The sequence below is a fragment of the Coturnix japonica genome, chromosome 2 (assembly GCF_001577835.2).
Source record: "Coturnix japonica isolate 7356 chromosome 2, Coturnix japonica 2.1, whole genome shotgun sequence".
NCBI lineage: Eukaryota > Metazoa > Chordata > Aves > Galliformes > Phasianidae > Coturnix > Coturnix japonica.
Window position 1 is genome coordinate 115,379,351 of NC_029517.1, and position 26,792 is coordinate 115,406,142.

At 39.2% G+C, this 26,792-nt stretch overlaps 1 protein-coding gene across 9 annotated transcripts in view; it reads left to right on the forward strand.

The window, feature by feature from the left end:
- The window catches only part of MATN2 (matrilin 2), a 63,288-nt gene that overhangs the window by 9,108 nt on the left and 27,388 nt on the right, over positions 1-26,792 (forward strand). For 7 of the 9 annotated variants that reach the window (XM_015856088.2, XM_015856090.2, XM_015856096.2 and 4 more), the window contains exons 2-5: positions 3,592-3,759; positions 16,517-17,086; positions 21,103-21,225; positions 24,902-25,024. In XM_015856088.2, coding sequence (XP_015711574.1) covers positions 3,606-3,759; positions 16,517-17,086; positions 21,103-21,225; positions 24,902-25,024 — 970 coding nt within the window. In that variant the 5' untranslated portion in view covers positions 3,592-3,605. Of the gene's footprint in view, positions 1-1,696; positions 1,917-3,591; positions 3,760-16,516; positions 17,087-18,374; positions 18,463-21,102; positions 21,226-24,901; positions 25,025-26,792 lie in introns of those variants that run through there. The other 2 variants (XM_015856091.2, XM_032442804.1) reach the window with 2 other exon arrangements.

The following is a 26,792-nucleotide window of genomic DNA, read 5'->3' on the forward strand; positions in this document are numbered from 1 at the left end:
CCTGGACGCCTACCTGTGTGATGTGGTGTAGGGAGCCTGCTTTGGCAGGGGGGTTGGACTCGATGATCTCTAGAGGTCCCTTCCAACCCCTACAAATCTGTGATTCTGTGTTAACAAGGGAGTGCTGCTCTCCAGGGCTTGGTGTCACCCTGGGTAGATTCACATGCTCCTTCCCCCATGGTAGTGCCTGTCATCAGGACTGGGGAGAAATATGCAAACTTGGAGCACCTGTAGCCTCGTTCCCTCATGATAATTTAACTGCACCAGTGATTTGTGTTTTACAGATGTGGCTTTAGGGGTGTTCTACTTGTGCTGTTCTCCCGAGCCCAGCAAAGACCTCCTTGTGCAGTAAGGAGTCATGGAAAATCCAGTTTATCTTCAATGAAACAGGATGACAGTAGTGTGCTCCTTTGTAGGGGCGAAGGCAAGAATGTTCTTCTGATGTGATAAATAGCCTCCAGCTGCCCCCACAAAACACCTGTGTAGCGAGGGCAGATATTTTCCAATGCTTTGAGGAATTCTATAACTATTTTTCAGGCTTGAAAATGCCGATGTCAGCAGTCCGGTCCAGAAAGATGGAGGAAATTATTAATAACCTGTGTCCTGACACCCATGCCACACACAGTGATTTTAATGAGTAATGGACTGGTAATGCATGTGCTGGCTTGCGGTAGTGAAATACCTTGGAATAAGTTCTAACTGATAGTTAGTGGGGCTGTGAAGTGTCTGCTGACTTTTTTTGTTGTTTCTTTTTCTTTAACTATCTGAGGCAATAGGGATTGAGCATTAGATATCTCGTGGCTTGCATGTTATAAGGGCTAATTGGTTTTCCAAGTAGCTCACTGTGCTTCCCAGCTTGAGAATGTGAACTCTGATTTTATCAGCTTACATCGATTGCTTGCAGTTTCTTTAACTTCAGTAAAACTCGATGATGTTTAAAAAGACATGGCAGTCAGATGAAGTGCCTGGTGACTGGAATAAAAGGTGATTTAGCACCCATTTTTAAGAAGGGTAGGAAGGATGACCCAGGGAGCTGCTGACCTGTTATCCTCACCTCTGCTCTAGGGAAGAGCATGGAGCAGATCCATGGGAATAAATGCTAACACACGTGGAAATTGGAAAGTATGGATTTGCTGAGTGGGCTGTTCAGTTTTTTTGGTTACAGGGCTGTACCCAGAGAGTGGTGGTGAATGACTTGATATATGAATGGAGATAGTGACAAGAGGTATCCCATAGAGATCAGTACTGGATCCAGTGCTCTTTAGTATCTTCATCAATGACACCAGCAGTGGGATCAAGTGCACCCTCAGCAACTTTGAGGATGACACCAAGCTGCATGGTGTAGCTGACACACCAGAGGGATGGTATGTCATCCAGAGAGACACAGACAGGCTCAAGGAGTGGGCCCAGGTGAATCTCATGAGTTTCAATCAATTCAATTGTAACATCTTTCACCTGCATCACAGCACCCCCTGCTGCCAGTACAGGCTGGGGGATGTAAGGATGGAGCACAACCCTGCTGAGAAAGACCTGGGAGTACTGGTGAATGGGAAGCTGGACGCAAGTCAGCAATGTGCCCACACAGCCCAGAAAGCCAACCAGCCATGATGAAAAGCTATATAAAGGTTCAAGAGAGGGGATTCTTTCTACAGTTAATAAAGGTGTTAAAGGCCTGGGTCAATGCTGAGAATTAATTGTTCATTCTGTATACTGAGCTAGTTCTGGTAGCAGCTGGAGAGACAAGGGTCTGTGGACTTGCTGTGTCTCATTCAGCCTTGGAAAGGAACTTATACTGCAGGGTGAGGATTGAGACCACCCAGAGGAGCAAAAAGCACAAGCTGGAAAATTCAGCTGAAAAAACTTCCCTGGTTTCCTACTTTGTTTTTCAGCATGATCTGACCAGTGAAGACCTAAATGTAAGTGCATGAAACGTGTTTTCAAGGTAGCTACTAATAGTAGGTGTTTGTAACATCAGGAGCTTCTCCTAGCTTGGGAGAGCATGGGTTAGTCAGCGATGTGGTGCTGCAGTGGGCTGTGCCAGCAGCCTGGCTTAGCCTACTGGGAAGATGAGGTGTTAAATACCAAGTGTGGTGCAGTAAAGGCCATCCAGCTTCTCAAGTAAAGACAGCAGACTTTGCAGAAAACCCAGAAAATAAACAGAACCGTGGGAGGGCTGTGGGCGAAGGAGCTGTGCAGCCACAATGCAAACTGCCATGTAAAAATGCAAGCAGCAGCAGACACACCTGGAACTTGAGCAAAGGTCCCAAGTCAAAGCTGCCATCACCTATGCAAGGCAGTATAGATATTTTCAGTTTGGGTTAAAAGGTGGAGAAAGATGAACGTGGGCTTCGATCACTGGTGCCTCCTATCACATACACAGCTTTTGGATTTGGGAATTATTTTTCTTTTAATTTGAAAATTGATTCAATTTCCCGTTAATTTTTCTTTTAGGTTATCCTTGTGTATCTACACTTGTTGGATGTGGCATGTAAAGGGTGAGGGAGCACTGGAACAGGTTGCCCAGAGAGCCTCCTATGGGGCCGAGACCCATATGGATGCCTACCTATGTGACCTATTGTAGAGCACCTGCTTTAGCACAGGGGTTGGGCTCCATGACCTATAGAGGTCCCTCCCAAGCCCTGTAGTTCTGTGATTCTCTAAAAGTTCTCTGTAAAATACTGCAAAATGGCATATGCACCATTGTATTCATATTTGGGAATACTGAGTAGGATACACAAAAGGAAAAATAGACTGATACACAGAAAAATAAGCTCAGTGTGTAATGGTTATGTGAGATAGACTCGAGAATCATAAATAAAAATCTCTTTATTAGAAAATATTTACACAGAGCTGCATATTCCGTCAATGAATACCTCATGAAAAAGAATATAATTCTTTTGTGGAACCAGGGCATTAAGTTGTGTTCTGTTGCTGATGGTTAGCTCTGTGTCATTCTCCTTATTGAGTTTAGGACCCTATTAAAATTGTTTTCAGCATCTTAGTTACTTGAGTAAGAATTGCCATATATTTTATGTATATTTTAATACGCTGTTTTTAAAGTTGTCACTCATTTTTATGTGGAATCATCCTTTTTTGGTTGTGAAAGTGAATGTTTTTAGCAATCTTTTATATATTGTGTGCCCGATGGTGCAAGTGGTAGGAATGCCACTTTGCAACACTGGAGGCCCTGGGTTCGAATCCCCCCTGTGGCACAAGTGGTAGAAGTGCCGCTCTGCTACACAGAGGCTCGAATCCCGGGGGTTGGACTCGATGATCTCTAAGGTCCCTTCCAACCCACACAAGACTATGATACTATGGTACTATGATACCTAGAGAAACTTCTGACCAAACCAAAGGACTTTCTTCTGAAAGAGAAGTGTGAGCAGTTGCCAGTTCACGTTTATCCATGCTGTTTCTGGAATGTATTTCTTATGCAAGTTCTGCATCTGATTTCTTGGAAGTGAGGGTGTGTCAGTGTATCTATGTGATGGTACCTGATGAGACAGAAGCAATGCAGCTGGATGGTTGGAATGGTTACCATGTATCTTTTTGTCAAATTACAAAGCTCATCTCTTTTTCTCCTTATTGCAGTTTTGCATCCTTGAATGTCCCCCTACACCTTGAAAATGAAGACAATGATTGCATGCTACTTTTTGCTGCTTGGGCACACTCTACTTTCCACTATCGCTGTCATGGCAAAAGATCTCCCTGGAGGACATTTTACCCGAAGAAGGGATGTTAACTCTCAATCTCTACTAGGTAAGTTGCAAGAAGCACAAAAAACAACAACAACAAAAAAAAAAACAAAAAAAACAAAAAAAACCAGCACTAAAACCAGTTTCAGATATAAGAGTAATAAAGATAAAAAGCATGAGCAGTTGGCCAATCCTTAGAATCATAGAGTCATAGAATTACTTAGGTTGGAAAAGACCTTGAAGATCATTAAGTCCAACCGCAGCCTAACCAGAACCCTAACTCTAACAACCCTACACTAAATCACATCTCAGAGCACCACATCCAAACGGCTCTTAAACNGCAACTCAACCACCTCCCTGGGGAGCCTATTCCAGTACCTAACTACCCTTTCTGTAAAGTAGTTCTTCCTAATATCCAACCTAAACTTGCCCTGGCACAACCTGAGGCTGTTTCCCCTCGTCCTGTCACTTGTCACTAGTGAGAAGAGACCTGCCCCACTCTCCCTGTAAGAACCTTGGCTGAGTTTGTTTATAATAAAAAAGGAGACTGTCATTTTCAGGCAGAAATATGAGTTTGGTGATTTAGCAGCTCTTGAAAGAATGCATTTATTTTTGGGATACTTGATTTACTTTATGTAGGTGCCATGAAATAACTATTTGCTATAAGATTCTTGTAGTGGAAAAAAGGGATGACTGAACTGAAATCAGTGGCTGTTGAAATGGGGCTTCTTATTAAATTAGTTATTGTTAATTCCTTCATTCTGTCAAGTTAATTTTGCTTACAAGGAGTAGCTCATTTTCACTGTTCTGCCCAAAAGCTGACAACAGGATCTGACAGCGACTTTGTGGCTGCTGTTTTAAAACACAGGTTCATCTCTCTTGTTGATCATTTTCTGTTCTTTATCAGATGATTTGCTAGGTCAGTTTTTTTCCATCTGTAGGCTGTTTATGACTTAGAATCATTTTCCCTTTGCCCACTGTTTAACTGAGTGGGTAAATCACAAACTCAGATTATGGGAAAATAGCATGGACTTGACTTTGGACAAGGTCCATCGTTAGGGCTTCATGATGCACATTAGTAATAGATCTCACTAAATGTCTCCCTCCAGCCAGGAGATGTTAAGTGGTCTGTCTCCTTATGCCTTTCATCTAACCTAGGTGACATAAGCACAGGTAAACATGAGAAGTGTGAAAATGCCCAGGGAAGAAAGAAGAAACAGTGGCAGAACATAGAAGAACACATGACAGGGAGGGAGAGCAGTGTGTTTTTATCAGATTTAAACTCTTCTTCAAACAAAATGAGATCCTTTAAACATGTAAAGTTACATGAAGTACCGTTCACAAATTGGCATGACTTAGCTTAAAACAAGAGGTTTTCAATTTCTGTAGAACAAATTTAAGTCAAATAACAGCAGGTTTCTCACTGTCCCAGAACTAATAGATGTGGTCTTGGGGACTCCTGGGGTTCTGCCATTGGAGGCTGAAAAGCACAGCTCTGAAGACATAGCCCATCAGAAGGTATGGATGTGGAACAGCAAGAGAAACACCTCCATTCACAACTTATTCAGCAAGACTCTTAATCTTTCTAGGATACTAAACTCTAAAATGAGATTAAATGATGGCCCTTTCTCAAGCTTTCAGAGTCTTCAGCAAATATCCTAAGTTAACTTATTTTAAGGAATGAATCACCTGTTTCCCTAGAAAATAAATGCAATAATGAGGTGCTGTGTGGAGAAAATAAGAAGTATAATGTTTTTCGACTTCCTTTATTTTTTTCCGTGACTTTATAAAATCACTCTTAAAGTCCCTTTTTCATATTTTGAACTGTGCAAAAGAATGGAAAGAACTAATACTTGATATTAAATCAAAATGCATTGGTTAAATTACTTCTTTCTTCTTTTAAAAGTCAAACGATTTTGTGGTTCCTACAAAATTCTGGATCCCTGTTCAGTTGGGCATATGCAGGATGCAAGCAGTTCTGGCAAATCTTGCTGCAAGGACTGTTTCTAGACATTAAATGAATTAAGAGACCAGGGACAGTCTCTGGTCCAGCTCATAAAAGTACGTGGCAGTTTGGAATCAGTCTCTTGGGCATTGCTTTCTGTTACAGTAAATTAGGTCACCTGCTTCAAATTCAGCAGTTGCATATAAACAGTGGCATAGTGAAAACGTGCCTCTCTGCAAAGAACAGAATGTGTAAAATGTGTGCCACTGTGCTCGGAAGCTGCAGCAATCTTTAAATGACAGGAGAAAGAACGGGGCCAAATCACGATCTCAGTGACATCAATTCTACTGACTTAATAAAATCACTCCAGACTTACAGTAATTTAACAGGGATTAAATGCCATACTGTTCTGCATAGTAGTGGCAATGATAATTGCTGCTGTTGTGGGAAGACTTGGTGAGCAGGCAAAAATGAGCAGTATAGCTGCAAAGAACAAACAGATGCATGGAAAAGCAATGAAAGTTCAGGAGTTTGGGATTTTTTTGTTGTTGGGTGGAGCACTCTGTGTTTTTAGGATTAAAATGTGGGATTATGCCATTTGAGTATTAAGTAGTATCAAAATAATTATATATATTTTTTTAATTTTGTGATAACAGTTTTTAAAACTGAAGTTAATACTATGATTGGTATTTATTGGTAGAGTATGGATAGGTGCTATTTTACTTCTATTCAGATGTAAAAAATCCTTCCTGTGGGAGACTGGCTATATAAATAATCAAAATGGAACAGACTAAAAATCCTATAGGGTTGTTCAGATACATGTACAAGTACTTCAGGATCAGGCTAAATTGGGATCAATTTGACTTTTATAGAATCATAGAATTACCCAGGCTGGAAAAGACCTTGAAGATCATGAAGTCCAACCGCAGCCTAACCAGTACCCTAAGACTTTTGGCAGCCATACACTAATACTTCATAGATTCCTTAGTTATCTTGGTAGGGCTTATAGGTTATGTTTTAAGGAAACTTTCTGAAGAATTGAGCTACATCATTTCTGTGTTCTTATCATCTTTCTGCTAAGCCTCAGTGTGTGTTGTTCTCATTTTTCCAGATATTTGCATGAGCTATCATTGTTTAAAACAATTACTATAGCTAGTGATTTCCATTAAAATTTGATATCTTGTTCTGTAGGCATCAGTTAGGCATAAAGCATTTGGAACTCTCAGTGTGGCCTTTGAAAGCCAATCTGCTTTGTATAGGTTTGACTTTTCACACTTTGCTTTCTTTAAATCCTGAAGCAAACCCCTGGGTGTTTAAAACTTGTCAACTGTGCTGATTTAATTAGCTTTGTTAGTATTGTCTTAAATCTTCCTTGCAGTGTGTTAGCTCTAAAATAACATAATTGGTTTAGAGTTAGAAAATGTGTGTGTATTTCTTATATTCACAGAACATATATTAAGTTGTTTTAAAGTGATATTTTAATGCAAGGTATTTGTGTTTTAAAGGATCATTTCCATGATCCTGCGTATACTTGTGAAATAACAGAAGGAGAAGGGGTGGCGGTGGAATCTGTCTTTCCTGGAGCACAGGACAATCCCTTCTCTTCTGAAATGACACAACAAGTAAAACTGGTGTTCTCTTTCCTTTCATTAGTAATTTGATCCCAAGTGTTGGACGTTTTGGCTTATCCTGCTGTCTTAAAGGAAATTAATCTTTTGCTTTAGAATTTTCTCTTTTAAGGATTTTATTAGAACTCTAAAGAGTCTTTACTGAGCTGTCTGATGAAATCTTTGTTCCTGCTGAGTGCAGCTGCTTTGTTAGATCAGCGAAAGCACAGTTTGCCAGCTTAGCTTTGCTTGTGGATACTCAAGAAAAGCAGTAATGGAAATAAAGTTGGCTACGTGTTTCTGAATATAAAATGATGTCTGTTGCATTAGCTCATTTCCTTTAGGTATAACTGAGATGGATCTCTGCCCTTAAATTGACTGATTAACCGAGGTCTGTATCAGTTGTTCACAGTGGTGGTTACCATACTGTGATTTCAGGGCCACAGCTTCTGTCCACAGCATCTTTCAGCAGGTTGCATGTTCAGAAGTGACAAATACCCAGTCCTTGCAAGATATGCTTGACATTGTGTGCCATGGGAGGATGGAGGGGGTGGGGGGAAGCACCAGGATGTTCCTACCACATTTTTGGCATTTATTGTAAAAGGCAGCAAAGCAAAACTTCAGAACTGTGCTGAACCCACAGTTTTTTTGTGAACTCTGGTCTTGTAAACTTAAAACTGATCACATATTTCATGTCACATGGACATGTTTCTTTGGAGAGCTCTGAAGTGGATGCATGGGAATAATTTAATAAGCTGTGGAATAATATTCTAAGCAATTACATTCTATCTGTTCCTTAGGAATTTAGACCTGAAACATACACCTACCTGTTTTTGAGAATAACTACGTAAGTGAGTGATAATGTTAATCCAGGAAGCATTCCTGCGTGGTACCAGAAGAAAGAAGCTACAAGAGGTTTACTGATATATTGCAAAAAGCTGAAAGAAAGGGAGGGGGAAAGGAGGCCAGGAGGGAAATGTACTTGGCCCCTGTTCAGTAGAAACTGCTGCTGAGCTCAAGTGTCTGTGTTGAATTACATTTTACAGCAAAATATATAATGATTTATCTCCCGGTTGTATGTATGTGGTTTCAATAATGATACAAAGGGAAGCAATGAATTACACAGCGCTCTCTAAATTTATGAATCGCTGCTTCAGTCTGTTAAAATTATTCCAAACATCCTTATATCCACCTCAGTTCTTAAGCTTGTGTGTATATAACTTTAGGGCTCTAGAGCATTGTCAGACTAATCATACAGGTTTAAATTTTAGACACAAATAAGAGTTTGAGTTCACTGTACATTAATAAGCTACAGGCTGTCCAGAGATCTCTAAATCCTGCTCATGTGGGCTACTGAACCACACAGTAACTGCTGTAGGAATCTTATTTGCAGCCTCACCACAAGTGTGCTCATGGTATTTCTTCATATAAATGCAGTTCTTCCAATTTATTCATTTATTTATTTATTTATTTGTTTTTATCCTCGCAGACATTGGAAGTGCAGCCTACATTGCAGCTGAAGTCAGAATAATGTCCTGACAACTGCATCGTGTTTTTGACATGATATGCTGGTATTATATTTGAGGAGATTAAAACTTTTTCGGGTAGTAGATAAAGGCTGGAAATGGTTGCAAATTACATCTTTTGAATTACCACATATTTAGTTAAAGTGTAACTGAAATCCTTTTCTAATTAAGAGTTAACCAAACTTTTATAAGGTTACAAAGTAGTCAAGTTCTTATCAGTCTAGACTTCCACTGATAGAAACATAGAATTGCCTTATAAATATGGATATATTATATTTGGAAAGAGAGCAATGCATTTTACAGTCTGGAATCACCAGTTTCTTCCCTCCAAGATGTTTAGGTACAGTCATTGTGCTATAGTGGAGAATTAGAAATTGCATGCTTTGCTTTCAGGCAGTGATAGCTGAGAAGTCTCTCATGGCCGTTATGCCCAGGCTTCAAGCTTCAGCTTTCATTTTAATATCTCAGCTGTCAGCCTCTTCCCTGCAATAGCTGGTGTCCTTAACCTACCTGGCTGGGTCTGAAGCAGTAACAGGAGTTGCACTTGCCCAGACTCCCCCACTTTCTTAGGCTTCTGGGTCTTGCTGGCAGTAAAAGACCCTTTCTCTGTAGCTCTGAGGCTTGGTAGTCTGACTAATGCTAAGGCTGTGCCTCCCCAACCCTTAGTAGGGGATCTGGGGGATGAGAAAGAAGATGCAAGTTGGGGCTGTATCGCTGCCAGGACAGTTGTTCCCTGCAGAAGCTGTTACCTCTTAAGCAAGCCCAGCTTGTGGGACTGCAAGAGACTTCAGAGATTTGTGTCCTATTCTGGACAGACTCCTGTGCAGCCAGCTGTTACAGAGATCAGGAAGTTTGGGGTTTGATTTGGGTTAGCAATTTCTAGCCACGTAACACACATGCCAACTGTTGTATTTAGATTTCATTATTAAAGTCCTGCATCCAAATAGAATTCAAATTTCAGCCACTTAAGGTGCAATTCACTAATTCATGTTACTTATGCTATTGTATTTCTAGCAGCACAAGTAATTTTCTATTTGTGCAAAACTTCAGTTTTGCATGAGTATAATCTATAAGTATTTCCTCTGCATAATTATTTCTTGTAACAAAGCCTGTATGTTTCTCTCTTTTCTTTCTTTTCTTCTTTCTCCTTCTTCTTCCCTTCTCTCTTCTGCTGTTTTATTTTCTTATGCTCTTTTTTTTCCCCCTTTTTTCCACCCTTTTCCTTTGTTTTTTTAAAGTGACTTGCAAGTTTTCTACGTGGAACAAAGAATATCTGTTGCTACAGGGAAAAAACTGAGTCATGTACCAAACTGAAGATGGCCTGTTCCTGAACTTATTTGTTACAACCCCCACAAGTTACTGAGAAATGTGCAAAATAAAAATAACGTGCCTTGACACATGCTAAGTAAAATTACAAGCTCCATTTTACATGTCTATTCTCAGAGAGCTCAGAGCCTCCTCTGAGTATTTTATCTTGAAGGAAGATTAGGGCAAAAAAGAATACAGACACTGAATGTTCAAAAGTACGGTGTTTTTGGCTTCATTGTTCAAGATTCATTCAAGATTACATGGAAAATGTTGGAAATGGCATTTTCATAACCTAAGGGACAGCTCTTTTTATAGGGGTGAGTGGGTAATCGGTCAGCTCTTTAGATTCCTTTGAAATCTGAAGATTTTCTATTTTCTGCTGAACTGATAGAACTATGGTTTGCCAGCTGGTATGATGCCCCATGCATTTGTGTGGGCACTGGGAGATGGTGTATGGCAGTACCCCATGGTGTGCTGCTTCTGAAACTATTCTGGGAAAGAGTGTGGTACTTATACTGTTACCAATGGATAGAAATATGTGGTTTCAAGTCAGCTGGTCAGTGAGTAATGTTGAGGTTGCTAACAGCTTTCTCTATAAACAAAGACACAAGTAGCTTTAAAAAAAGGTACGGATAGGAGTTTATAAAACACTGCTAATGTCGTGAAAGGAAAAGAGTACAAACTCTTTGGTCACTTCGTTTCACTCCTGCTTCCTACACTCCTGCTAGCAGTTGTTTACTTTTTCTGTCTGTTCCTTCTCTCATACTTTCGGTGTCCCTCAAACGGTGCCTGAGGCAAAATAGGAGTTTCAGTTATTCAAGGAGAAACAGAATGCTCCATCCCTTTGTCCTGGTGTTCACCTGCCTGCAGGAGAAGACAAGCCCACTCCCCCATCCCCAATCCTCCTGACTATGGAAGCAAGGAACCAACAGTTCCCATCTCACACCAGATGAAATGTGAAAGAAGAACTGAGAAAGTCGAGAGCATCCCAGCAGTGAGGTGTTGCACTGGACAGAACACCAGTCTCAGTAAAGAAATGGAGAAGTATTAGGAGTCACTCTGGGACTCTGAGATTAGATTAAACTTTATAGTAATAATGACCTTATTATTTTGGAATAGGTGACGGGGAAGTAACAGAAATAGTGAGCAAAGTAAGGTACCTTCTGATACGACAAGTAATGGAGCACTTGCATGTAGGGGAAATGGAAATTTGTGGATAAGAGCCTACTGCCATACAGTTCTCCCAGAAATTCTGGAAGTTCAAAGAAGATTTTATCAGGCTCAATAAAGAGATGTCCAGAGGCTGCATTTGTATCTGGACAGTGTTCCCAGATGAAGAAATTTGTAAGGAGGAGTGGGTGAACTGCCAAACTCATAATGAATCTTTGGGATAGGGCCAGAGGCCTGGGAGTTTGGGAAACAGCTCAGATTAAGAATGGGGCCAGGGAGTATGAGGGCAGGACTTGGACTCAGGGTCTGTTCCACAGCTGGAACAAAGTGGAGTCACCTGAACAACTAAGTGCAGAACATACATGTGCCAGATAAGGGGGTCCTCAGCAGTTCCTAACACCAACTTGGGGAGGTAGGTATGTTCATATCTGAAACCCACCATAGAGAAAAGTGGAGGAAGTAACTTGCAGAAGATACCTCACTAGAGTCAGGAAGTGTTTGGAGTTATTGGTATTTTTCATTCTTTCAGCAGAGAAATATAGAAAATGTTTCATAATACACTAGCTGGGAGATTAGTTACCTCCTTTTATTTAAGTGAAGACCTTTGTTCTGTTATTCAGACAAAGATAAAAGTCTAAAACTAAATGTGGTGTTATTGCTGGCAATCTCAACACACCATGTAATTTTTGTATTTCTTAGCTCACTCCACAGTGATGTAGACAGAATATATCGAGTCTTAAAATTGTCATTAATGAATTGCCTGCTTAGGCAATAATTTTTCTGTGATCTCATTTTTTCTCAGTTGATCTCATCTTTCCTTCTTGCTTCAACTGTCTTTATTTATAACAAAAGTCTTCATGGGATGGGTCTTTACTTATATCTTAAAATTGATGTAGTATTTACCAAATTGAGCTAACTTCCTTTTGCGTTGTATGCATCACTAGTTGTCTAACAGTTATCTATTTCATTTGTTAGGACAAAGATCCACATTTTCAAGCTACAACAGGGGAGATTCAGGCTGGACATTAGGAAGTATTACTTCTCAGAAAGGGTGGTCAGGCACTGGAATGGACTGCCCAGGGAGGTGGTGGAGTCACCGACCCTGGGGGTGTTCAAGGACTGGATGTTGTGTTGAGGGACATGGTTTAGTGGGAGCTATTGGTAATAGGTGAACAGTTGGACTGGATGATCTTTTAGGTCTTTTCCAACCTTGCTGATTCTATGGTTCTATGATTATCAAATAAGTTTTATCCATATTACCAATGCATTACAGCATCATGAAGATGTAGGACAACAATAGGAAATAAGAAATTCCATTCTAAACAAATGTTTCAAGGGAGTTGACCTGCAAAATCTTCTGAAAAATCATAATCTAAAACTTGGGTCCTTTGAATATGTTCAGCTTGAATATCCCCAAATGGAAATGTTTGAGGATGCTGATGAATAAAGTAGTGCCAGGGGACATTCTTGGGCATTGGGATTCCATTGTTATTGTTCAGTTGCTAGAGTAGACTGGCTTATGTTGATTAGCACTTCCCAGACAATCTCCGTGTGTGATGCAAAGGTTATGGGGGATCAAGGTTTGTTCCTAGGAGGCATGTGGCCACTCTGCTGTAGTAGGAAAGTAAATATAATGCTGTGAGTGCTGCTTAATGTGTATCATAGACTGCTCTCTGGCACTGAGACCAGTGAGATTACGCAGCCTGCACTGATACTGTTGACTGATGGATACTAATCTTGCAGAGTGCTTGCATCCACATTGCCTGTTAGGACAGGACCCTGGCTCATGCTTATTCCCACATCATGCCTGAGAATTGTTTGAAAAAATGTTAATTCTCCTAGGCCAAACCGTACCAGGAACGATTCTAATCTTTCAGCAGCTTAGGAGATTCAGTTCTTATGCTCAGGAATACTCCCTTCCACTGGAGTGGATCCCAGCTGGAATCGTTAAGGGAGAACCATTGTTCATTTCACAGAGGTGATATGACAGTAACTCATTTCTAGACAAACTGGATACTGAGTGGACAAAAACACATTTACTCTTGACATGACCTTTAGTTTGCTGGCCTTGTCTTGCCAAAAGCCTTACTGTGTTGGCCCACAATGTCAGAGGCAGATGTTGATGGTACTGCAATAGAGGCTGAACCTTCCCACCAGCATTCCATTATATGTTGTTGCTGTGTGACAGATGGCAGCACAGGGGCAGTCTGACAGGATGGTGTCTGACGTGGAGGTGTGTGTGAAGTAAAGGAGTGTGACTGAATTCCTCTTTGCAGAAAAGAATGGACTCATTGACATCTATTGCCATTTGCTGAACATTTATTGAGAAGATCAAGCAGTTAATGTGGGTACAGTGAGGCTGTGGGTGGTGCATTACAGCAGTATGAAAGACAAGCCACAATCTGGATGGTCATGTACAGCTGTCACACCACTAAATGAAGTTTGTCTTGATCAGCTCATCTGCACAGATAGACTAGTGGATGTGTCTGTGTTGAAAAATAGTGTTTTGTAGCTGCGACTTTGCTCTATTAAATTGTGTTATTGTGCTGCTTGCTTTTGTTGTAGTTTCCATAGAACTAAGTAGAAGGTATTAGTTTCAGAGCCACCCATTTACTATATTCTTCTGCATAAGTAATTTAGCAAAATGGGCTTTGTTTTTCGTAGCACTGCCCAATAGTGCTGTCCAGATTTCTTCCCTCCCTTTTTCATGTGCTACTTCAAAATAAGGAACTGAGTCTCCTCAGACTATGATCCAAATGTATGTATTCAAATAAAAAATCCTCCCTGAATTTCAAAAGTATTGAACAAGAAGGCTGTCATTTCTATGGAAAGTAAACTAGAGGTGATTTTACCCTTCCCCCTCCTCTGTCCTTCCCTTCAGAGACTTCTATGTTGCCTTAGACTTCTTTCTGTAATTGGCTTTTTCACCCTGTCCTGTTCCCTTAAATCTTATTATAGTGTTATCTTTATATTATAACTGTGCTGGTATATTAGTAGAAGTAATTAATAGTTAGATACACAATTGACATCATAAGATGGAAGACAGCATGTCAGGGTATTCTGTATCCCATTAAAACTGGAGTTTTATTCTGCTCAGTTTGGCATGCGCTCAGCATCCTCTGTTTTTGAAAGAATAAGCAACTTGAGCATATTCCTACGCTTATGAATAAAGCCTTACTGTAGACTGTACATGAATAAATCCAGGCGGTCACTTTTATTGTCAGCAAAGAGCATTTTTATTCTATGCCCACAAACGTTCTTGGTAATCCATGAAAGAGGCTTCTGAGTTAACAAGTGAAAATAGGCATCCTTCTCACCCCTTTTCTTGGCAGCAATACATGGTTAGCATTCATCAGCAATCACAAGCAGGCTCATGTAAAGGCTTGTCTGCAGACAGATGTTCCAGTCGGGTTTTTGATTGGCTCACTTGTGCTGTATGACATGACCTTTAATTATACAACCAAACAACTACTTTTTCCACAGGGCATTTGCCTGATTTAATGCCCTGTTGGATAAGAGTGTTCTGGGAACTTAATTGGGCTGTACAGAAAGGGAGATTTCTGGTTAGAGTTATCTCAGCTTAGTGAGAGGAGGTTTCTACTGTGGTTTGATGAGGATTCCTGCTACCTTTAATTGTTCTATTAAACCTCAGTTGATTTCTCATCACCAGCATCCTGTTAAGTCCTTCAGATTCCTTTTGAACTTTTAGCATACACAGCCTTCTGTGGCAAGGCTCGGAGCTCACATCCCCCTGCTTGCTTCAAGCCTACCATGTGCTGACTTTCTGTATAGGCAAAACTAGTGAATGGTCAATCCCTTGTCTGTTCTCATCACACAACTTGTGTGCGTCTGCATTGGAATCTGAGCAGGAGACAGGGAATGTGCCCTGGGCTTTTGAAAGCTTGTAGCATGCCCAGAAGGCAGCCATGATTGTTGTTAGCCGTGATAGCTTGGTCTGCCTGCCTATGCAGTTTTCAGATGCAGCCAAACACTGTGGTATTTGTGGCTCTTGAGGAGGGGGAGGGAGTGGGCAAAGGCCATGTTGACAACTGAAACAGAAAATGACAGGAAGTGTATGGGCGGTCTTTTTTTCCCGAATTGAACGCCATTGTAGAAAAGTGGATTTTTATCTCTGATGCAGCCCCGGAATTTCTGTGTGATGCTGAGCTAGTCCAATAGACTAGACCTTTCCCAGATGGCCATTAATTATGTGTTTGAAATCATGGGGTATGATTTGCAGAAGTGCTGAGCATTCACAGCTGCAGTTGACGTCACTGAGAGCTGTACTTTGTACATGCAAAGTGCTCTTTAATGCCAAGTTCCATGAAAAATCAGTTCCTCTGTATCTCAGTCACTCCAATTAGCAGATACTTTTGACCTGTATTTCTCTCTGTTTCCTTGTTTGTAAGGAAGGACTAATACTACCTCAGCATCAGAGTGTTGTCTGATTAGGATTTCTGAATTCTCAGGCCCTACCACATAAAGCATTAAGATTCAGCATTACTAAAATAGTAAGTATGTAACTCAGAGAGGTTTTCCATCAGGTGTGGAGTATGAGTTCAAAATCTCAGCGGTGCCCATTCTGAGCACTTATCTCACAGAAAAAGCTGATCTACCGATCGCGTAATGGGCAGATACTGTCATTAACCAGAAACCAAACTCAGATTTCTCATGTAGCAGTAGTTACAGCATTTCCTGTTTGTTTGTTTTTTTGTTTTGTTTTGGTTTTTTTCCTGTATTTTTCCAACTCTTGGCAGGGTATTTACTTAACATCTTTCATTAAATCGTAGGATGACTTGGATTGGAAGAGACCTCAAGGACCATCAGGTTCCAAACCCCTTGGCCACAGGTTGACAGCTGTCAGATCAGGTTGCCCAGGACCCCATCTGGCTTTGAATACCTCTAGGGACGGGGAATTGATGACATCTCTGGGCAACCTATTTCAGCTCCTCACCACCCTCTCAGTGAGAAACTTCACCTGACACCATTGTCCTATTACTGTCTACCCACGTAAAAAGTTGATTTCCATCCTGTTTATAATGTCCCTTTAAATATTGGAGGGTCATTGTGAGGTCTCCTCATAGCTTTTTCCTCCTGAAAAACTCAGTATCTTTCCTGCGTTGGTGGCCCCAGACCTGTACTCAGTACTCCAGGTGAATCCTCACAGGGACAGAGTAGAGAGGGACAGTTTTTGACATTTCAAGTCAAATTAATATGATCTGCATTTAAAAATTCTTGTATTTTTGTTTTCATTTTGTCTTCTAGAAAACTCTTGTAACAACAAACGTCTGGACCTTGTCTTCATCATTGATAGCTCTCGCAGTGTACGTCCTTATGACTTTGAAAAAGTAAAAGAGTTCATTTTAAAGATCTTGCAGTTCCTGGATATCAGTCCTGATGCTACTCAAGTAGGCCTGATTCAGTATGGCAGCACTGTCAAACATGAGTTCTCTCTGAAGACGTTTAGGAGGAAACAGGAGATTGAGAGAGCCGTGAGGAGAATGATACACCTCTCAACTGGCACCATGACAGGACTGGCTATCCAGTATGCTGTGAACATTGCATTTGCAGAGTCTGAAGGAGCTCGACCTCTAAACCAAAATGTGCCTCGTATCATCATGATAGTGACAGATGGGAGGCCACAGGATTCAGTGGCAGAAATTGCTGCTAAAGCTCGCAACTCTGGAATTCTGATTTTTGCCATTGGAGTGGGAAGAGTGGATATGAACACGCTCAGATCCATTGGGAGTGAGCCGCATGAAGAGCACATCTTTCTAGTTGCTAATTTCAGTCAGATTGAAACACTGACCTCTGTCTTCCAGACTAAACTTTGTGGTAAGGTTTTTATATATTGGTTTGAATGAATAGATGAAAGTAAAACACAGGAAAAGAAAGTCATGTGATGTCATTATTATTATTATTATTTTTAATAAGAAACTTAATGTGTTGGAATATGTGCATTGAAAAAAAGGGAAACTAGCCAGACAGTATTCAGAACAACAATCATACACATGGGGAAAAGCTAATTCTACTGCTCAGTGCCATAAAATATAATTCCTAGTGGTCATAAGTTGCAAGATACACACATACCATGATTTTCCTATTTACGGCTATTTTATGTTTTTAGGTAAGTTGTTTCATCTATTGATTTTAAAACTTATTTCCATTAGTACTGAAACTTCAGACCGATAAAAGTTATTGTTCATTGTTGGTTATTAAAACGATTCCCTGGGCATTCCTCACCCAAATTTGTATTAACCAAATACAGACAATTGTCTCTTAGGATTTCTTGTGACTGGAAGAGGCATAACTATACACATATGTGGTAGTATTTGTATTCTATCCATTTTAAATACAAAAACTTAGGAAGAGCCTTTACTATGACTTTCATTCATTCCATAAAGTAAATAAAATTTTAATAGGTATTAATTTACAATAGAGAAATCACTTCCATCTGTAATTCCCAGATAAAAAAATTACCCTTTACAAATACAGTGTCATGCATAAATTCATTTTACTTCAGTCTGGGTACTTGATATAATTGTAGTTTTTCCTGAGATAAGTTCGAAGGAAATTCGAAGAGATTTGGCATGAAAGTGAAGTATTTCCAGCAGAGTCCAGAAAATGAATGCATGATGATACTGAGTGCGCAATCATCTCTAGGGATGCTTTTGCCAGGAAAGAACTGAGGCTTATTGTCAGGATAGTCTGGAGAATTTTCCTTACTTGGTCTTTTCCAGAATCGTTTCAAACAGTACCAGAGCTCCAGCTGAACTGCATCAGCACATGACACCATCACAGACAATCATCACATAATAGAGTTTTTCCTGTTTTTAACTTGCCATATTATTTGCTGGCATAATGTACATTTAAAAAACAACAACAACAAAAGTAAACTAAGCATGAATTGAGAGCTTAAATGGAACAGATAGCAAATGATGTGAAATTGAATTTTATTGGATTTTTAATAGCATTTTAGAAACAAATCCAGTACAAGTACTGCTTATCCTTTTTTTTTTTTTTTTTTTTCTGGCTAAGCAGTGCCCAGTGAATGTATTAAAGTTTTGTAGTTCACCTCTAATCCAAATAGACATCATCCTCAATAAAACCATTCACTCTGCAGATGGAGGAGTATGGAGGTCACAAGGATTGCTGCTGCATCCCTTTCTAAGGGAATGCCTCCACAACATTTGCTGTTTCAAGAACTGAAGGTGAGATACAAAACCACTTACAAATCCAAGATAAGTTCCAGAAAGAGGGTGCCAGCATTCCGCAGATTTCAGCTTAAAGGACTGCATGTCAGATAGGATCTGTAACGTTTTGTTGAGTATGGGCTGTGAAGTGCAGTGTTCAGTGTGCTGAATTTCATAGAATCATAGAATATCCCAAATTGGAAGGAACCCACAAGGATTGTGAAGTCCATCTCCTTGTTTCACACAGCTCCAACCAGAATTCAAATGTTTGACTAAAAGGAGAATGCTGTCTGGATGCTTCTTGAACTCCAGCAGCTCAGGGTTGTCCCTGCTGCCCTAGGAAGCCTGTTACAGTGTCCACCACCTTATGGTGAAGAACCTTTTCCTATCACTTAATCTGCCCCTCCTATTATGCAGCTCCATGCTGTTTTCTTGGGCCCTGTTGCTGTCACAGAGAGCAGAGCTCAGTGCTACTTCTCCACTCCTGATGAGGAGCTGAAGCTGCCATGAGGCCTCACCTCAGCCCCTCTGCTCCGGGCTGCACAAACCAAGAGACCTCAGTGCTCCTTGTATGTCTCGCCTTCCCCATCTTCACAGCCCTCCTTTAGGTGCTCCCTATTGGTTTTATGTCCTTTTTCTGTCTTGGTGCCTAAACCTGCACCCAGTGCTTGAGGTGAGGCTGCACAGTGCAGAGCAGAGTGGGATAAGCCTTCCCTCACATGCTGGCAGTGCTTGGTTGGTGCACCCCAGGGTACAGTTGGCCCTTTATGCTGCTGAGGCACGATGCAGGAATGTATCAGCCACAACTCTACACTCATCACTTGAAGCTGAGAGCCCTGCATTCTTGCAAATCCAGTTGCATGTATTTCTAGCTGGAAACACGGAGTGTGAACATTGATGTGTCCTTGAAGATACTGTTATTATTGATTTGTCTAAAGTCAAATAGGGAACCTGTGACAAAGGTGCGGATAAAATCTAATTTACAAAGGTCACGTTCAAATTCCAAAAGCATACAATCTATTATTTCAGCCCCTGGCTTTGTCTACCAAACAGCTCCTGCAACAAATCAGGCAGAAGTCGAACATACAACAGCCTCTTTCACCACAGAAAGAAAATAAATGATACCTGGTCAGTTACAAGTAGCAGCAATATATTCTTAGAATGAACCCAGTTGCTAGGGATGCTTTTTTTCCATTTCCCTTCCATTTTTTGGATACTCTTATTTTACTACTTTACAAGATTTGATACCAGAGGTCTGACTGTTTTTGGAGAACATTATGGATGAAACATGGTGAGATTTTCTGATATGTAAACTGTTGAAATTATTTTTTTGTCGTTTTTTACGTACCTCTTCTGTCTAGAAAGTATCAGAGATCACGAACTTTACTTTTAGAAAGACAGAGGGATGAGGAGACCTGTAATACCAGCAGGTGTGCAGTCACACGGATAAAAGCACTTGAGATGTTATGTTATGGCAGAAAATTAGTTCAAAAAAACTGATTAAGAGATTTGGGAATTGTGGTGGTTTCTGTATTAGCAATAAATGCATAACTTTGGTAACTGTTCCAAAGACTCAGTAAATAGTATATATTGCAAAAACACTATTTCTTTTTTTTTTTTTCCCAGAGGCTCCATTCATACTACATGCAAAGTTATTTATTGGGCTTTTATGGTGGCTGCTAGAAAATTACTGTCGAATGCTCATTCCATAAATTTCGATGTTTGCCAACCTAGCAGCATAATGAGAACATCAATCCCTAATTGTCCTTGAGAAAAACAGATTATTTTCCACACATTATTCTCTGAGAACGACTCACCTGTATATTACAGGAATGACATACCAGCAGTGCTCTAGTGGAAGAAAAAAGTCAATGAGATTCATTATTTCCCCACAGAAAATCTGATATGGAAGAAATAGCTAAGTAATGAATTTGGCAGGATAGGTCTGCTTAGTTTTTCTTCCTGTCACAGTCTGTTGCATTTTACTACTTGCTATTAGAGACATAAAATATAAGCAGATTAAAAAAAAAAAAAATGGGCTCAGGAACACTTATACTCTGGAGTGTAGCTCAGCTTCCTCTTATTGAGTATAGGTGATGCTTGGCTTCACTGTAGTCATATCTTGTCCAAACATTCCTCAAAATTAATAAACTGGCAAAACAAGATTCTTCATCGGGTCTTTTCTTTTTCCAATCATTATTTTTTTTTAGTGTTGTGCTGTAGGGTACTTTGTTCAGGAAATTAAATGTTCTCTAGAACAATTTGTAACTAAGATACAATTATTTGTAAATTTGTGGTACCTGTTTCATTGTTTTTATGGTACCAACAAGCAATTGGTGTTTCCAGATGCTCTATTGTAATTTTTGTTGTTGTTTATATCTCTCTTCCATAAGTAATTTCATGTCCAAAAGGATGTTGCCAGTATCAACCAGATAATATACAAACTCATATTTTTATTAGGAATAAAAATATATTTCTATTTGGTAAGGATTTTTTTATACTCAGAGATACAAAAGCTTCCGTTTTTGTCTTGATGGTTGAAATTTAACTCAGTTTTTCTAAATGACTTCAGTAAAGCATTTTCAACCGTTTATTATCAAATTGTGACAACAAATAAGCAAGCCCAGTTATTAATAACCTCTTCATTTTTTCTTTCAGTGCCACACATGTGCAGTATATCCAAGCATCGCTGTGATCATTTCTGCATAAATACCCCAGGCTCCTATGTCTGCAGATGTAAACAAGGTTACATCCTGAATGCTGACCAGAAGACTTGCAGCAGTATGTTATCTTTCTAAATTACTCCTTCTTGTGCTCCTCAAAAGCACTTAGCGTCAGTGGTTTGAGTTCGGTTCATAAAGAATAACTGAACTCATTGTATAGTTAATGGTAATCACAAAGAGTCTAAGAAAGTGAAGTTGTATTTCTTGTGTGTGTTTTTTTTTAATGAAGTACTTGTAAGCCTTTGTGAAATACATCAAGCTAATTATCAAGCTGTGCTACACTGTAACTGCATAAAGTTACATTTGAATGTTATTGTTGTAGTAAGTTCAAGAATGGAACAACAATCAAAGAAAGAACTGTTTCATCATCTCATATTAAATGATCTCAACTAATTTAGTAACCTGTCTAGATAGCAGTCTACTGGTTGCTTTTCTTATGTGGCACAGTAAGGCACAATAAACCTCAAACTAGAAAACAGGGACATAACTTACCATTCTGGATAACTTTCTACCTCTGCTTGAAATATAACCTTACAATCTTTCAAAAAGGAGCTTGAAAAGTCTTTCTTGTGCTCTCATTTCTTCTATTAAAAACTGGGTTTTTTTTAAGTAATTGGCCTTAACTCTATAGTTCATTGTAATGGACTATATTTCACTTTTAATATGATCTTCATAAGCAGTATTCCTTTTGTCCATTTTGTCTTGCTTCCTCATAATTAACAGAAGGCTACATGAGAAAGACATACCAAATTTATTTCTCTGCCCACAATTATTTTGAATTAATTGTGGGATCATAAGTTGTATTACTTGTGAAAAATACGCTTGCTAAAAATGCGGTTCCTTATCCCATGAGACTCCATGGATTCAAGCCAAATTTGCCAACCTGAATTTAGATGTGAGAATTATTTTGAAAAATGTGTTTTGAAAGAGTTGGATAAATCCATCACGGTGAGGGCAAAGGATGTCCCCCTCACAATACGTGATTTAGAGATGAGGGGAGGAATGCAGGCTCAGATCCTGCCCCTGTATGCTCGGCATCTTAATCAAGTAGTTTGGGATTAAAGGGTTCTTTGTCACTTTGGGGATGAAACAGTGGAATACATCAGTATCTGAGATGACTCTGCAGATTGAGTATTAGGGCTCTTATCTCTGCAGTGAGACACAGTTTTAGTCAGAGCCTCAGCAACTAGATGTGGGGTCAAGAGGATGTCAGCGCTGGAATTGTGTGGTGATTTTTTGCTGGGGTGTGGAGACATGTTCAGATTTGTTGGGTTGTAGGAGGAAATTGCTTTTGAACTGTTCACCTGCTGTGGTGCCGAGTGAGGGGATGAGGAATGAGGTTTGAGGAATCATTGTTTTATTTGCCCTTCTCACTAGCATCCCTTATCAAATGTAGATATTTNCTGTCTGAATTCTGTTTTGTGTTTTCAACAAGTTATTCAACATTTATTTGCATTTTTATTCAGGCTTTTGTTTTCTTAAGAGAAAACAAAAAAATTAAATGTAATCTGAAATATTTTCTAATTACTGCTTAGTTTAGCTGCTGAGCCAAGACAAGAACAGTGACGACAACAGTTTTTACACAGCCTATTCTCTATGCTTCCATGCATTTGTGCTTCCAAAATGAGTGGTTGGAATCCCAAATGAAGGCTCCAACTACGCAATCATATTTCAGTAATATCCCCTAACTACTTCTTTCCATTTTTTCCCTTTCAAAGTGCCTCTCATGACACAGTTTTCCCTGTTTATCTATCACACATGATATGCTTGTTTTGATCATCAACCAGATGTAGTAGACCTGAGTTTGCTAAATATGAAAGGATGCAAGTCACTCCATGACTTTATGGCCTATTTTTCTAAGTTACCAAACTATAACCTAGTTTTGACAATTGCACTCAAAATCTGACATTGGATTATAAACTATATAAATAGTTTATACTAATTAAAACAATATAAAAGCTCAGAGATGTAAAAGAATTCGTGAGCAAAGGGGTCCAGAGCTGGACAAACTGGACTGCTTGTTTCTGGAGTGATGGTGAGGAGCAGCGATAGAAGAACCCAAAGTCTGTGATCGTGTTAGTTACTTTCATAGGTTGCTTATTTTTCACCAGTGCACAGGGACAACGTGTTCTTCACTTGACCTCTAAGTAAAATAAATCTACATTATATTGATGTTTAGTGCAGTACATGATCAACATAAAACAGATATATTTATCTAAGTTTTGAGTGTACTTGTTAGCTCATTCACAAACAGTTTCCTCACATGTATATTTTAATACTTATTAAATTAAACAGTGAATAAAAAATGTACATAAATATATATTCTTTTCAACTTTTGGAACCCTTTTTTATGTTGTGAGAGAACAGCGTGTCACTATTCAGTTCCTAAAAGCCCTTAACCAAATGGCTTAAATCAGCAATGAATTAATAGCTTTGCTCCAGGCTTGAAAAGGGCGTTCCTCCTTTGAGTGGATGGTAGTTTTGTTACTTAATGCATTTCAGTACTGTGTGAAAGGAAAAAAAAAAAAAAATGTGGTGTATTTGTAATTTGTTGCATTCCACGTGAAAGGAAATAAAAACAGCTCAACTCATCTATCTTCCAGAACTAAATCAGGGGGAAAAGTGCCTTTGTTCAACATAAAATGTTCTTGCATTTATGTCATTAAATGGTTTTGCGTCCATGCAAAAGGTGGAAATCGTTGAGGTGGTTTTGTATTCATGCAAGGATGAAAACCTCTTGTTTGCTCCTTTCACCAAATCTGACTTAACTTTTATAGAGAAAAGTGGCTATGGCAGATAATGGCTGTTCTGTACTCACTGAACTTCTTGTTTAGTTTTGTTCTTCTGTAGTTACACTCAAATCTTATGTTAATACACAAAATAGTACAAAAGATCATATGTGACTGAAAAAAAAAATTGCTTATTTTTGAGTGTTTATATTGGAGCAAGACAGTTAAATTACTGTTTATGCTGTTCATCATGCTGCACAATATGAAGCAGAGAGCTATAAAATAAAATTAGTATTTGTTTGGCTAGTGTCCTTAAACATGTTCCAGAACATGGTTTTTTTTTGTAGCTGTAAATTATAGTTATGTGTTGAGCAGTTTCCAAGCCTGATCCTGAGCAGCACAAAGTACTCTGCCTTCCAGGGATTTCACTGGGGAAACTTGGGATTCTCAGAAATCTACTCTAATTTAGTCTGTTTTAAAGACAGACAAATGTGCTTCCTTACATCAGGAACTGAACTGACTGCGTTTTCTGTAGTAATTTTTCTAATGAGATGTGTTGCTTGGGAGGGGTAACTTGAAAAGTGATAAAACTCAGAAATTAAATACTTATGAATCTTTTGCTTTATTCTCATTTTCTTTCCTTTTCTGTCCTCATTGCTTATTTAGGGGGGTTGAACACAAAAGAGGGAAAAAAAATAGACACAAATACCAAAATTACTTTTCCATAAAAATGAACTAAGCCTGGAGAAACATATGCTCAAGAAAATCTGCTACATACCAGTGTCCCTGTGATTGTTACTGCCTATAGCTGAAGGAATGAGCTCCTCAGCTTTGAGTGGTGGTTCTCACAGGTGTATGAGTATTTCTACTTGACAGAATACTGGATGTTCTGTGCTAAAGTGAGCTCAATTCTAAAGAGCTCTTCACAGCTTCCTGGAATTTATTTTCAACCCGTGCAATATAGAAGGTCAAATAACTTCATATTTGTGCCATTCTGCTTTGTAGCTCAAGACCTTTGCGCTGTGGAGAAGCATAACTGCGAGCAGATTTGTGTGAACACACCTGGGTCTTATGTTTGTCAATGTTATGAAGGGTATGAGCTTGATGCAAATGGAAAGAACTGTGTTGGTGAGTATGAACTTAGCCACTTGTGCTAATCTCTTGAAACAAACCAAAGAGGAGTCAAATGTAATCACCAGTTTAGACGTAAGAGTGGTGGGAAGCTCTCCTCTCTCACATGAGTGATATATATGGAAAAATATATGTTGGTTGGCATGCTTTTAGGTCAGCCAGCAAGTAACACTACTGTCTTGAAACTATGTGCCTTATGTTTTATTGTATATCTATGACCAACATTGTACTGACATGATATACAATATAACAGTTTTTCAAGAAAACATTATTACCATACACGTATCTCATTTCTTACTCCTTCCTCATTAATACACAGTAAATATTTTTAAGATGTTTGTTAGGCTATCACCTTTCTCATAAACATTTCATCCCACATCTTTCAGGAAAATACTGTCTTCTAGAATCAAGCACACATGCACACACTCATACATAGTAACCTAGAGAATCTTCTAAGAAAAAGTTTATTTGTTAGGTGTTCTCTTCAGCAAGCACTTAAATTTGTGCTTGATTTCAAAAATATGCTGAATTTTCATGGAAGTAAATCGAAGTTAAATGCTTGGCCCCAAGTCTTGCCACAGGCCACTACAAATTACCAGGAAAAACAGCTTCCAACAATTTACACTTTCTTGTTTGTTTTTTAAGAACTCTAATATAATGCAGTCTCTCTCTTATTACCTTCATAGAGTGATTATCTTGCATAATAATCTTATTTGAGGTGCAAAATACATAGAATTTATGTATGAAATCGAAAATTCTGCTTGTATGTTCACTTGGGACTTAGAATAACACGAAACATGGGGTAACATGAGAAAATCAACTCTAATCTCCTGAAAATCTTCCCTTATGTGTGGCTTCATTTTCTCAATGTATGAGTGTTTACATGTCTTCACACAATTTAACCTTAGCATAATTTCAACACTAATATAACATTTTAAGAACCTGCTTTCTGAAATTGAAATGTTTTGAAAATGCAGCTAACTGGGTATTTAGACTTATTTTGTGTCTTTTTAGATATTGTATAAATAAATATATTAGACATATATTTAGATATTTTACATCCACAGACATTCATCCAGTAACCTTAGCTAATCCTCATGCCTTTTGTGTAAAGGTCAGGCATTTCTCTGCGGTTGATGTAAATACAATCTGAAAGAGAAAATTCATGACTTCTCTTGGCAGGTTCTTGTATCCCTGGTTCTCTTTACCATATATTTTCCTCTGACAAATTCATACTTAGTGTCATGAGCTGTTATTACTATTTTGTTCTCCTGTTTTCCGAGGGGCTAGTTTCTCTATTTAAGGACCAAAGGCAATGTTAATTGTTTTATTGACAAAGCTGTCAGCCATCTACCTGGATGGCAGTAATTAAATAAAATCTCACAACAGGATCTTAAAATGCATCCATTTAAAGCAACCACTGAATGGATGAGCACGTTTATGAAAAATGTGTAGATTAAATAGTATTTTCAGCCATAATTGTGGCTAGTAGAGCACCATAATCTGCCTTTTCTGAACAAATTTTCACGTTAACTGTCTTTTATATTATCAAAATCCTGTCAGTTCAAGTATGGTGGTGATGAGCCCTACTTTCTCTATTGTGCTGCTGAGCAGGCAATCTTCACAGTCCTAGTCTCACTCTCTCCATCTTCTTGCTGTTGCTGTCTTTCCTGGCACTGGTGGGCTGTCTGCAATGCTCCTGCAGCTGCTGGGCTTGGGCTCTCTTCACCTGGCAGTGGTTTGGCTGCTGGCACCTGTCTGCAGT